The following is a 14,081-nucleotide window of genomic DNA, read 5'->3' on the forward strand; positions in this document are numbered from 1 at the left end:
ACATTGCGTTCCCTTAATTCGTCCTGTTGTCTCATACATTCTCCATGCACAATCAGCTATTTTGTGGCATCTCTTCGACTGCTTGCCTTCAACCTTTCTGCTCTTCAGTCAGTTTAACCTGCACCATCTCCACCCCAGAGTACCCACGGTCACTGTTTCGTGCCCTTTTAAATTCTGTACTGTGCTTCTTTACTCTATGTGCTCACAGCCTTTATGAGAACCATTACCCACTGTTCTCGGCTGCCGTCTGTGACGTTGTATTCACTTCGTGCCTCCCCACCTACTGTTTGTACCCTTCACCTGTGCTTTGTGTCATAGCTCACTCTTCCTGCTCCCACTGTGTACACTCTGTCGCTCTCTGCCCTCCTGCGTTTTGTTCCATTGGTCTCGTATATCTAACGCACTGAAGCAATCAAGTACATAGCTTTAAAAACCCATCACTTAGATGGTCCATCCATTATTTGTATTAAAAAAAAAACGGGTTTCCTACAGTATTATAAAATCCATATTCATTCAACGTTTCCATGTCCAAGACCTTCAATTTCAGCATTGAAAGTTTAAGAGATGGGTGAGTGAGGAGCTTATGCTTAGCTTGCTATTTCCTCCATTTTCTGAAGACCAGTGCTTATTTCTGTGTGGCAACAACAAATGCCCTTTCCCTGGCTGCCTTACGACCAAACCTGTGTAATTTGCAGCTTGACAGACTTTTGAATTTGCCAGGAGACACCTAAGCCTTTGAATGCCTCTACACCAACCCTTGCTTTTCTACTGCCAGAACTGCACTTTAATTACCGTAGTCCAAGTGGAGTGATGTATTCATTAGTTCATTTTTCTTTTTACCTTTGGCTGCAATCATCAGTTCTTCAAAAAAGTCCAATACATTTGCAGAGAGAGGATGCGCTCTGAGTGAGCCCTTTTAAACCATTGGCTTCCATATGTTTTTCATAGTTTGCCCTTGCTTTATTGGGCTGTTTACCAAGGCATCCTATAACCATTTTGTGGATGTTTACATTAGATTATTTAGGTATGGGTGATGGGGATTCAAGCTGTATCTTTGTGACATTAGGTATCGCTTTTTTTGGTAACACTGCAACATTTAATAATATACTTTGATTTACTTTTTGTGTTTTTTACTAAGTGTTTGGATTCATTAGACTTTCATAAAGAGCTAGTATTAATTATCCTCGTGTGCTCATTTGTTTTACTTCGCATTCATGGTAACATGTTGCTGGATTTAGAGTTTTTTTATTCACAAATAAATATGTGCAAGCACATGCGCTTTTTTGAAAGATCCTATTGAAATACTGGCCCTTTGTTACAAGTACCTACTGTTCAATATTTTATGCGGTAGGTCTTTTAAGCTCACCACTTACAGCATCTTCAGACTTCTTTTCAAAGCACTTTTCTTTTGGGGTCTATCTTTTTTTTAATTTGATTTTTTTAGAGTTTTATATAGTGCGAACTAGACCCGAAGATATCGGGTATTAGAGCGCTTTACATAGCACCAGTTTGGTTACATGAGCACACATTCATTTTTGTTAGGCATAGGGAGATTAAGGGATTTGCCCAGAATAACAGGATGTTGAGTGTTCTTGCCGAGACTCGAACCCCGTTCCCCAGCTTCGACGTTGACCGCTCTAGCCATGCTAATGCTGTCTGCTCAGCAAAGAGGCCCTTTTTATTACTAATAAGGAAAAGAAACATTATTAATGAACCATTCTTGTTTTACATGACACGTGTAAACAGTATGCATTATCAAATTAAAGCAAACCACTCATTTTAGGCAAAAAGTTCTTTTATTAAACCTGCCTATGCTCTGTTGACCTCACGGTCTAGGCTAGTTCCCTTGATAAAACTCATCCAGGTGTCCGAGCAGTGTCCCAGTAATCATTTAATAAAACATAATAGACTTATGAGGTACACTTGTGAGGCACACTTGTAAGGCATGGCAACCTTGAAGCAAGCAGATGAACAAGATAGAGTGAGAAAGAGAATGTGAAAATGTTAGCGTTATTATAGTAAAAAAAAATTAAAAGCCTTTTTAAGCAGAAAATGTATCTATTGAGCTCTGTCCCTCCCTGCATATCCTACCCCCCTCCCCCGCACAAGTCCGGCATGGGATTGGGTGCCCAGCCGCACACAGCTTAAGCCCCGCAACCAACCCCCTCCTTATCTATTACTACCCACAGGTGACCACCGGTATGTATTATATATATATATATATATATATATATACATACATACATACATATATATACACATACACATATATATTTATATATATATATATATATATATTATATATATATATATATATATATATATAAAATAATATATACAGAATAGTGACAGTTCAACAAGATTACATGGAGATACAATTAAGAATTCCAATACTTCTAAAAAGTTACTGAAGGATTTAGAACACGCAAGAACTGTTGAAATCAATAAATGGTGGGAAAGTGTGACACTGAAGAAATATATAGAATGCAATAGAATCCAAAGAGGCTTAAGAATTTTAGTTTTGCCAACATTAAGTGACATGGGTATGGATTTTCTTAAACAATGGCAAAGTGACACGACTGAGTGCTCAATGAAATTAATCAACACGCTCCTTATCCATGCAGAGCACAGATTATCAACTGACATTGAAGGAAATGAAAAAAATGCTTGAAAAATATCAGGAAACTAAAGAAGGCAAAAAAGCTGTGGAGGAGCTTAAAAAGAAATTGGAAAAACTCAAACAAGAGGTACAGTTGAAAAACTTAAGGACATTTAATAGAGACAAAATTGATTACGACATAATAAGAATTTATACCAGTGCAATGTGTTTTGACACCAACTACAATAGGGAAGCGATGGATCAAATACATGAAACATCAAGGTTACCGCCCAGCATTGAGAGCTCGGCAGTGAGTTTGTGGGGCGAAGGGCAATCAATGACATTTTCAAGACTGTTTTTTTCCTGAGAAATTAGCCTCTTCTGGATGACACGAGGGAGAGGCAGAGGAACTCAAGCAATAGGAAATCAAAAAGAACAAGGCAAAGTCAAAAAGAGAAAAGGAAGAGGTGCCAAAAACAAGAGGAAAATATTGAGCATTGAAGATGATTTGATAATAAATCTTTCCACAAAAACTTTGAATCAGAAACACAACACTCTTCTTAATAAAGGTCTCACCTTCTGGCCGGACACTGGGATCAACCTGGAAACTGCAGGTATTAAATCTATACATTTTGTAGTGAATTATAATTGGAAAAAAAATGTTCTATGAAAAAACTAAGTGCAATACATAATAGTACTTCTCAAACTTTGTTTAACCTCACATCAGAAGATGTTACATCTTTAAAAGCTCTAGTTTATTTGAATTATGTATCTGATATTTTACCAGACACATGCAGCCCAGGAGCTATATTGAATAGAGAATACTGTCAAAGAATAGAAATTGAAAATGATAAAGGAGTTTGGAGTGGATGTAAACCTAAGTCGAAGTTTTGCCCATAGCTTCATTCTTGAAATAGGAAAGATATTTTCCAGGACAGCATGATGGAGGAGCTCAAGGTGATCTACTTAAAGGAGGTGATCTACTTAAAGGAAAAGAAAAATATACTCAATCAGGAGAAAAATATGGCCAAAGATGTCTGGTGGGCTTTAAAAGTCCTGCAAAATTACAGCAGCATAATTATCAAGTCTTCGGATAAGGGAGCAAACATATTTGTCATGGACCGATTAAAATATTCGCCAGAAGTCAAATGACAACTATGCAATCCTCTTTTCTATGAAAGGTTGAAAGAAGATCCAACACGGAGAATTAGGTCTGAATTTTGCAATAAGGTAAATGTATGGCATAAACAAGGTTTACTAGAGGGCGAAGAATGTCTCTATTTGAAAATAACTCCTCTGATTACACCTACTATTTATATGCTGCTTAAAGTACATAAAAATGTAGATAAACCTCCAGGGCGTCCGATAGTGAGCTCATGTGATTCTCTACCTGAATGCCTCCAGATTTGTCGATTTATTTTTATTTCCTTATGTAGTGAATCTTCTCTCCTTTATCAGGGATTCCATTGATTTGTTTTAACCGGATTAATGGTATACCATGGAAACCAATTTATACAATGGTTACAACAAACGTTGTTTCTCTCTACACGTCAATGACTCATAAAAATGGACTGAAAGTGTGTGAATATTTTTTAAGATCACGTTCTCTGAACCTATTAGAACATACAAATATGCTTTTAGAGGTAATGTCTTTCTGTCTCAATAACATTGTTTTTCTTTTTGATGGAAAATTTGACATACAAAAGAAAGGCACCGCCATGGGCACATCCTTTGCCCCAAAGCACGCAAATCTTACCATGGTACATTGGGAAGCTGAGGACATATGGCTGGAAAAGAACAACAACGTATTAAGGACAATAATTGTATGGATTCGCTACATGGACGATCTATTTTTAATCTGGGAGTGGGAAACAGATGAATTAATGTTTTTTCGATTATCTTAAAAAAAAAAACTTGGGAACTACAGTTCCCTTACCAGATAAGGAAAGAGACAATCGAGTATTTAGATATCCGGGTTTAGATTGAAAGCAAAAGTTCTGCACTAAGCTACATCGTAAACCTATGTGCTGCAATAGTATACTATTTGCAAACAGTGCACACCCTAAGGCTCTAAAAAGGAGAGTTCAATACAGAGTAGTTTTACAAGCTAGGAGGAATTGTTCAGAGGATGATGAGTTTGTTTCACAAGTGAATGAAATGTTTAATGATTTCTAAGGAGAGGTTATCAAATTTCTGTTTTGGAAGATGCGAAGAAAAGAGTGAGAACATGCATCAGAGATAACTTATTAGTACCAAAACTGCCGCAGGATGGGTCAAATGAAATCATAAGATATATCCTGGATTTCAACCTCTCAGACAGGGAAATAAAGAAGTCTTTACTGTAAAATTTCAGTATCTTAAAGAGAGACAAAGATCTTAAGGCTTTTTTAACAGAACAACAACACTTACATATAAAAAAAAAATTCTCTCGGTAATTTGCTAACACGCAGTTATTTTTCACCTCGCATAACACGTGATGGTAATTGGCTTAAGAGAACTGTTGTTTTTTAAGTGCCAAAAATTTGAAGCCTGTCAAATTGGTTGTAATAAGAAGGATTTTAATTTTTTGCAATGGCACAAAAAAAGTCAATGAGCTAATTTCCTGTGAAACCACCCATGTTATATATGTTCTCAAATGTGGATGTGGTAAGAAATATGTTGGCAGTACTGTTTACAAGCTGAAATTGCAGATCCTTCAGCACTTAAGAACTATCAATAATAAAGATTATTCACATAGGGTAGCCAATATTTGGGAGGAACACAATGGCGATCAGAAAGGATTGTGTTACTATGAATTCAGCATATCCAAAAATTGAGAATCATCATTGAGAAGGACCGAATCAAGATGGATCATCACCTTGGGGACAGAAAAGCCTCGGGGTTTGAATTCTGATGCAGATTTGCATGTACATTTGTAATTGATGATCATCAGTCCTTTCTCTGTATCCTAGGAACTTCATCATTATCATTATTATTATTTTTATTGTCTTCAAATCAAGTGCTCTCCTCAACACATCCTTGGATATCCCAAATACATTAGTTTAACATCTTCTGCTTCATTGTATCTTTTTGCTGTCTTGTAGATTACTGTTGTGAAATGTGAACTTTATATTTATGCATAGATTACATCTTTGAGACATAGACAATATCTGGTCACAGAATGTGTCTCTTTTACTGTCCTTCTCTGAATATTGCACTTCAGACATAAATTGTAATTTCCACTAGAATAATGTCCATCAATGCACTTTATGAAAGAGTACTTCACTCATTTATACTCTATATTGGAATTTGCACTAGAACAGTGTCTATTATTGCACTTTCTGAAAAACTTATTTTACTCATTTATACTGTTATATCATGTACTGTAATATTTTTTTATAGATCTGTTCATTTTATTTTGGTTAAGCTGTGACAAAAGTTGATATATGGTGAAATAGTAGACCAGTATGAGCTAGAGAACATTCATTCTGTATGATATTCTATTTTACTCTATCCTTGCACATCAATCCCCTTCGGCACTCTGAGAAAGGAGTATAGGATAAATAGCTTGAAGGTGGCTCAGGACACCTAGTGATTGACCGATGTACTGATGTGTACATTGAAAACAGCTTGGGGATAGTGAGAATGATTGTTTTAATGAGAATAGCTGAAATGTAAAGAAAAACTGGTCTTCTTTCTCTCTTCTTTTCTTCCTTCCCCTTTAAATTCATGCAAATCCAATTAACTTTACATCTAAAAGAATTATGTCAGTGTTTAAGGGCATATGTTTTAAGATTGGAGCAAAGGCAATAGAATAGAATTAATGCAGATTAGGAAATGAATGCCCTTCACAATAATTTCCTTAGAATCCTCCATTTTCCAAAATATATTCTGTCCGAGAGTACATTACGCATTTGCATTAAGATTTTTATACAGGATATGTGAGATGACAAGCACTCTAAATTACAAGTATATGTTTGATAGTGATGTAACCAGGTTAAACACGAGGAAAACATTTTATTTAGCGATCTGTAAACATATTGTTAATTTTTAAATGTGTGGTGGCGGTAATATAGGGAATGGCCCTTTTACTGGACAGTCTGTGTGGCAGCTTTCTATGGCCCAGTAGAAGGCTTCGGCCAGAACGTGCAGGCCTGTTTTTAGAGCACGATGCACTTTGGCTGAAAAAAGAAAAATCTAGAAAATAAATTGACGTACCTGAAATATCCTCTTTCTGGTTGTTCAGCTTAGCCCTGTTTGCCTGAGTTCTTGGAGAATGGAGCTCTGAAGTCTAATGGTGTGACGGGTACCGAGGTGTTTTATAAGTCGACACCTTGAAGGATTAGAAGGACGACAGCGGTATTAAAAACCGTATATATATATATATATATATATATATATATATATATATATATATATATATATACACACACACACACACACACACACAAATATGTCTGCTCGAACTATATTTTTATATTATGTTTATTATATAGTGCTACCGGTTTCAAAAATGTTCTCACTCTTGTTCATCGGTGTGCTTCATGGTTGCTGTGTAAGTAAGTTAGACTATGACGAATTAACTGATAACTGGGACTCTGAAATGATGTACCTGTATTAGCATAACCATTCAATGTTTAGCTTTGAGCAGACCCCATGCATAAGATGGCACACGGATGAAACACTTGATGGTTGAGTCACAACACTGCTGTGATAGTTTTTACATAATCTATACTATCAACTAAACAAGATGACTAATAAAGGAAATGTTATCATTCAAATTGTATTCTTTTTGTTTCTTAATATATATAAATATGTAGCAAAATATTGCACATGTTAGAACCTAAGGCTACACATTTAACCTTATGTATAAATGTGTACGTCTGCATTAGGAACTGTAAACGGATTTTTCTGGAGGTCTCACTATTTCCAAGTTTACAAGGGGCCTAGCTGTTAAAGTACAAAATATATCTATATCAGCAGAAGATGAACCAGCGTCCTACCCCGACTTTTCATTATATGGACAAGCAAGCGGAGTATGTTACATCCCTGTGGTAGGGAGGGAAGTGATCTTAAATGTATCGTTGGTTTATGGTGAGCATGGTTAATTTAACGTGCATTTTACTTGTCAAGCACTGTAACTCATTACTAATACACATTTTTGTAGGATTGAGTATGATGCATATCGCACTGATTTGGAAGAACTAAACCTTGGACCACGTGATGCAACAACTGTGCCAAAAATAGAGCAATCACAGCAACTGTTTCAAGTCCATAAGGAAAAATATGACAAGATGCGCGGTGATGTTTCAATCAAACTAAAATTCTTGGAAGAAAATAAGGTAAAGTTTGCGCTAGTGTACATTTTAAAGCTGAAATTCCTTTATATGTCCAGTGATTATAACGGGGCGTAGCTCTCATGCCTGTGGATTTGTGCTTAATTTGAGCTGGTCGGCACCACTGGCCCTCATTTTTGGGGACAGGTTCTTATGTTTCGTTCTTAGTCGTTTATCAAGTGCAAAAGTGAGAAAACAAACAAAACAGGTAAACGAAGGCAAAACTGTCACAAAAGGAGACGGTGAGAACCTGCAAGATTGCGATAAGGGGGCAGGGAGCTTCTGGAAAAGGATCAAAAACGCCTGTGGAGCTTTTGAGCAGTGTTGGGCATCAGCTCATTTTCTTGTACAAATGAGGCACTTATGTGGTTCTTGCTGTGAATGCAATTATGTTAAGTTCTGCATCTTCTTAATTGCCGTCGCTTGTGTTTTTCCTTACCTTGGCAGTGGTGACGGTGGCACCTTATTCACAATTCTTTGGGTTTGAAACTGGCTATAGTTTGAGATTTGGAAAGGCTAAGAGGTTTTGCGTGCATTTTTTCACATCAACATTTTGGGTTCGTCTTGTATTTAAAAACAATTGGCGCCCGTCCATCTAAGAAACATTTTTGGGAATTCAGACAGCCTCTTTCCTGTGTGGAACACAGTACAGTTTCTCTAAGACAGTCCAATGTATGTGCTGTTCTAAAAGAGGGCCCTCAAATCTGACTCTTCATTGAACACAACTTGATTATAAAATGATTTCGTACTGTTAATATTTTACTTTTATCAGGTTCACCAGTCAAAAACCCTTCCACAGGCTATGATGTATGTAACTTTTTGTAAGATGTTTGTTTTGTAGGTTGTCCTCAATTGTAGTATCCATTTCAGTCCTTGGATCAGGCGCATCAGAGGAGGACAAAGTGTAGTTGGCAGATCTACTACAGCAGCAAAGACGCAAAGTTAATTGTTATTGTTAAATTGTATTTATACTGAGCACAATCGTCTATAGTGTGTTACTTCAGCAGTACCTTTTAATGGACTGGGATATGACTTTACCAGCGTTTCTATTTCTAACCGGAGCCTGGTCCTGTTTTAGCGAGTGGTGTCTTTTCTTTTACTTTAAACTAAGGAATTGCGACCTTTCAATTTACATATCTGAAGATGTAATGCACCGATTTGCGTTTCTCAGCTGTTCTTTTAGGGCTTGGAGACCATTAGAACAAGGATTTGCAATAGGTCTCGCATTTGTGAGTGTTATAGCTATTGACATTGTAAATGGCAGTGTTTTGGTTTGGAGTGGAGTGGATGTATGTGGTTTGGAGTGGAATTTTGTGGATTGAATTGTTAGTTGTGGAATTGTGTGTTGTGTAGTGTATGTGAAATAGTGAAAAGATAGGGTTGAGAGCTGCACAGAATAGATAGATAGGAAGATAGCGAGTGATAGGTAGTTTGTGCATGAAGTGGTGAATGAACTCTATCCAGATAGATGAGCAGAAAGTGCATTCGAAAGAGAGAATGAAGGGGAGAGCAGGCCACATACGCATGAAGAGAGAGCGCTTGTGTCTGCAGAAGAGACCTCAAGAAGGGGAGGTGAGCGTGGGTTTGAGGGACAGAAATGTTGAAAAGACACAGGAAAGAAATTGTGCTTGAAAAGCAAGGTGAACTCATATGAAAGTGGCTGTAAGAGTGCGCGAGAGAGAGGCGGGAGAGTAGGGAAAGGGATGAGTAGGAGGGGCAACAAGAGGGTGGGGAGGCAAGAGGTGGAATTTTGCACACCTTGAGGTGGTACAGGAAGGTAGCATGTGTGAGCAGGCAGTATAGAGAGTATTGTTGAAGATTATCATAGTCTGTTGACACTATTACTAATTTCCAAATATGCATTTGAGGCTTGTGGACAAAAGATGTAAGATTACTTGAGCTCATGTACAGACCACTTGAGCATTGTAAAGCTGTGCTGGGGTTTATAGGGACAGTAGGCGGAGAAAGAGTAAGAGAGTGTGGGTTGTGTACAGTTTGAGGAGGTCTGGAGAGAGACTGCAAGGAGAATGGATCACGTGGAGAGGCTGTGCACGTGAGAGGAGCTATGAGCACTCGGACATACCATGTAATGAGCTAGGAGCTTATTTACAGTGTTTCGAGCCCACAATGTTATTATGGCTTTTAGTCTCCAGACCAATAACATCATCATATTTTGTTGCTACCAGGGCCCACAGGTAGAGAAACAAATGTGTTCAAAGAGTCTTGTACACTTTTACTTTTATTGGTGCCCTCTTAACCTCGATAGATCTGTAACACCACTAATTGTTATTGATGCTGTGTATTAAATAAGCCTAACCTATATGAAATGAACAGTTTATCATCATAAAACTACCCTTGAGTGCTATTTGCAGCATAAATGTTGGAGAGCATGGAGGTATATAAGGGATGTGTGTGTATGGTGGGAGCTACGGGGATGGGGAAGTAAATGTGTAAATGGCAGAAAATTTCAGAGCCAAACAAGATTATGTGGAAGCGGCTTGTGTTTCCATGGTAACCAATCCAGAGATGCAGTTTAAACTAGAGACTGATGCGACAAACAGCAAACCGAGCATGTGCAAGAAGCGCTGGCTATTAAAACTAGTGCCATGCTGAAATGAATGTACCTCGAGGTAATCAGGGACAGCATACACCAATCCTGGCAAACAAATTCATTATGGTTAGTGTAGTTATACATCAAGTTAATTGAACCCGTTTGAACAATATTATATATTACAATTAACTTAATATGGATGGAGGAACATTATTTTGTATAATGCAAAGTGCAGCGAAAAACCATCTCTAGAGACTGGTGCGGATCACAAAGCAGCATCACCTGGGCCCTGCGGAAGCGCCTAGGAACATAGTATATGTGAAGGGCAGATTCCACCACAGGGAGCGACCACACACAACTGGCTCTTTGTGCAGGCAGACTGGGCGCACCCAGCCCTCCTTATCTTTTGAAAAAGGCCCACTGACCGTATTTACTAGTACTAGTGACTCTATAGCGCTTTACAGTCACCATTATCACACATGCTGAAAGATATGCATTAGCCTTTACAGCTTCCTTCCACACTGGAGATGCTGCCAAATGAGCAGCTTTCAAACCAGCTGTACTAAACTGTCCCTAAACACCCAATCACCGCGAGTAGAGACATTTAAAGCAGCCAATGTCAACGCAGTCATATGTACGTCTCAGTAGTTATGACAGAGATGCACTAAAAGCAGGGGAAAGAGCGGCTTCCGAAAACGTGCAGGCAGCAAACAGAACCTAATATTAACAACCAACAACCTACTGGTTCTAGTCAAGAATGGTAAGAGTAATCATGTTTACTAAACAAGCCAGAGAAGATCTCTGGCTTTAAGAGCCCATGGTGCACAAGTCGAGCCAAAACAATATATTGCCTTATAAATCGTACAAAAAGCATCTTATTAAATATGTTAGTCTTTTCAAAATCAAAAATAGAGATGGGTGAGCCGTGCCGTGCAGAACGAAAGAAAGGCGCATCCCCTATATTTAAAGATAAAGCGCAGCGAGTCGCTGTGATGAAGGCAAACACGAAGAAGTCAGCTGGATGGCAGCCAAAGTTGCAACCACAGCTAAATAAATAAAAAGAGAGTGTGTCAAAACTAAACATAGGGCTGATAGTGAAAGAATCCATGTAGCTTGGGAAGCCTCCAGGGTGGGAACAAAGCATTCAAAAGGTGGGACAAATGTAAACTATTCACCAATGACAGCAAAGGAATTTCGAAAACCAGATGAAACAACCAATGAATAGCGTTGGGCGTGTTCAAAGACCACAGAGTGAGTACAGCATGTTTTGAAGACGGCACATGTGCAATGCGTAGGCGTGTCCTAAAAAAAAAAGCACAAAGACCCTAAGTAAAAAAAAAAACTTGCAAACTGTTCAAATGAAAGCTAGATGAGGAATATTATGATTTTAACCTTGGGCCGTCGCATTTGGAGGGCAGCCGGGCTTTTTGCCAGGGCCAGCTTTAGAGCTGGCGGCACCTGATGCAACTAAGTTTTTTTTATTAAACCCCTTCCCCTCCCCAAACAGTAACCTCCACCGCAGATGCCTTCCCTACCACTTGGTAAAAGGGCCCATCATCTCCCAATAGCCCAGCTAAAACATACTTTTAATTTGTTTTAAAGCAGTAGTAAAGGCTGGTTTTACTAATCCACTCAGCTATCCACAAAAAATGCAGATCTGTTCTTTGCAGAGTAAACAGAACAAAATGGCTGGATAGGGAAAGTTCATATCATGAGTAACAGCAACGCAGTCAATATGTACTACGTAACCACAGTCTTATGTACCAAAACAAATTTATTTTCTTTTTATCTGGTTTTTCAAAATTTCAAAAACACATGGGCAAACCAAAGACTGTCACGACAGTGAATTCATAGGTACAATATCTACACTTATACAAACGTACAGATATACAATATTTACAGAGTGAATGAAACACAATGAATAAGGACAAATAGAAATGACACACCAAAAGCAATGACGTAATTCAGTATTCAAAAATTAATTGCATTTATATACAGTGAAAAATTCGCGCACAAAGCAAGGGTACAACCAGTCCGTGGGGATGTGAAACCAAGGGACAGGCGGGGACAGATGGAGTGGGACGCCTGCCTGCCTGACAAAGCTGTGGTTCAATGTTTATATTGGGTTGCACTACTAGGGTCCCAAATGGTAGACAGTTTCTTTTCCTAGGTGCACCCATTTGAATAACCACAGGGTGGAAGTGTCACGGTTCTCTTCAGGACGGGGACTGGGAACAGTGAGTCTGCACGTGGCAAAGAATGTGCCGTTGTGTCGGTAATTCGCAAGGAAATGGTTGTTTCTGTGGTTAGCCGAGTGTGATTCTTATAGATATGCTGTCCGCCGCGCGGTACAAACTCGAGAGGGGAAACTGCTCACATTATGACTGTATTGTCTTTGGAAAGCTGGGTAAGTAGTTTTGGCGGAGTGGGGCGTCTGATCACAGAGGCCAATTTGGAGCCGGCGGGCGGTGTCTCAGTGAGCCGGGACTTCTTTAAGAGGATTCAATCTCTCAATCTCTCTCGGTCGAGTAAACACACAGTCTATCAGTCATGTGTTTTTGAAATTTTGAAAAACCAGATAAAAAGAAAATAAATTTGTTTTGGTACATAAGACTGTGGTTACGTAGTACATATTGACTGCGTTGCTGTTACTCATGATATGAACTTTCCCTATCCAGCCATTTTGTTCTCTTTACTCTGTTGTTGAGATCCGGGCTGGGTAGACGTAGGATACAAAACCTTCTCTGTTCCACAGATCTGTTCTTTGCAGCAGGTATATAAATCCTCTGTCTGTACTTTATGGCGAGTCAAAACTGCCACTAGAAAAACTTGATTTCTCTACTTCTATCGGGAACATTAATCACGAGTTACGGCCTGAAAGCTCGACGCACATAGAACTCTACAGCAGGTGCCTTTCAATCGTAAGTTATTGCTCAACACAGCATCTCCAAACCATGCAGATCTGTTCTTTGCAGAGGGCTTATTAACAGTCTTCTCTACTTTATGGGCAGTCAAAACTGCTCCTTGACAAAACTCAATTTCTCTCTCTCTCTCTCTCTCTCTCTCTCTCTCTCTCTCTCTCTAGCAGCAATGTTAATCACAAGAGTTACTTGACATTTTTATTACAGCCTGAAAGCTGGACACACATGGAACTCTGCAATGTGGAGGAGTGTAGTTTCTGTGCTGAGTAGAGGTCTGAAACCAGATTGCAAGTCGTCTAAAAGGTAGAAGTTGGTGATGTGTTGGATCTGCTGCTGTTGTACACATTTTTTCAGCACTTTAGTTAGGAGTGGGATGTTTGAGATAGGTCTGTAGTTGTCAGGAGAAGCAGGATCTAGCGTAGCTTTTTTGAAAATGGGGACAAACACATACAAATACAGCAAAAGCAGCAACACCATTAAGCGGCACTAAAAACTGTTTCCACATTCCCTAGAGCACTGGTACTTAAACGGGCATCCACAGATGCCTAATCAGTGCAGTGAGGTATACAACTGTTTTGAAAATTAAACAATATTAGCAGATTAATAAATTACGTTTTTCCATAGAAAAGCAAAATGTAAAATATTGTTTTTTTAAATTCTCATTAACTGTGAAGAAATTTGAAACTGGAGTCTCA

At 38.6% G+C, this 14,081-nt stretch overlaps 1 protein-coding gene across 8 annotated transcripts in view; it reads left to right on the forward strand.

Moving 5' to 3' along the window:
• The window catches only part of ARFIP1 (ARF interacting protein 1), a 420,416-nt gene that overhangs the window by 376,489 nt on the left and 29,846 nt on the right, over positions 1-14,081 (forward strand). For all 8 annotated transcript variants that reach the window (XM_086962303.1, XM_086962308.1, XM_086962307.1 and 5 more), the window contains one exon: positions 7,746-7,920. In XM_086962303.1, the coding sequence (XP_086818429.1) occupies positions 7,746-7,920 (175 nt within the window). The remainder of the gene's footprint in view (positions 1-7,745; positions 7,921-14,081) is intronic.

Source organism: Lissotriton vulgaris, chromosome 3_1 (assembly GCF_964263255.1).
Source record: "Lissotriton vulgaris chromosome 3_1, aLisVul1.2, whole genome shotgun sequence".
NCBI lineage: Eukaryota > Metazoa > Chordata > Amphibia > Caudata > Salamandridae > Lissotriton > Lissotriton vulgaris.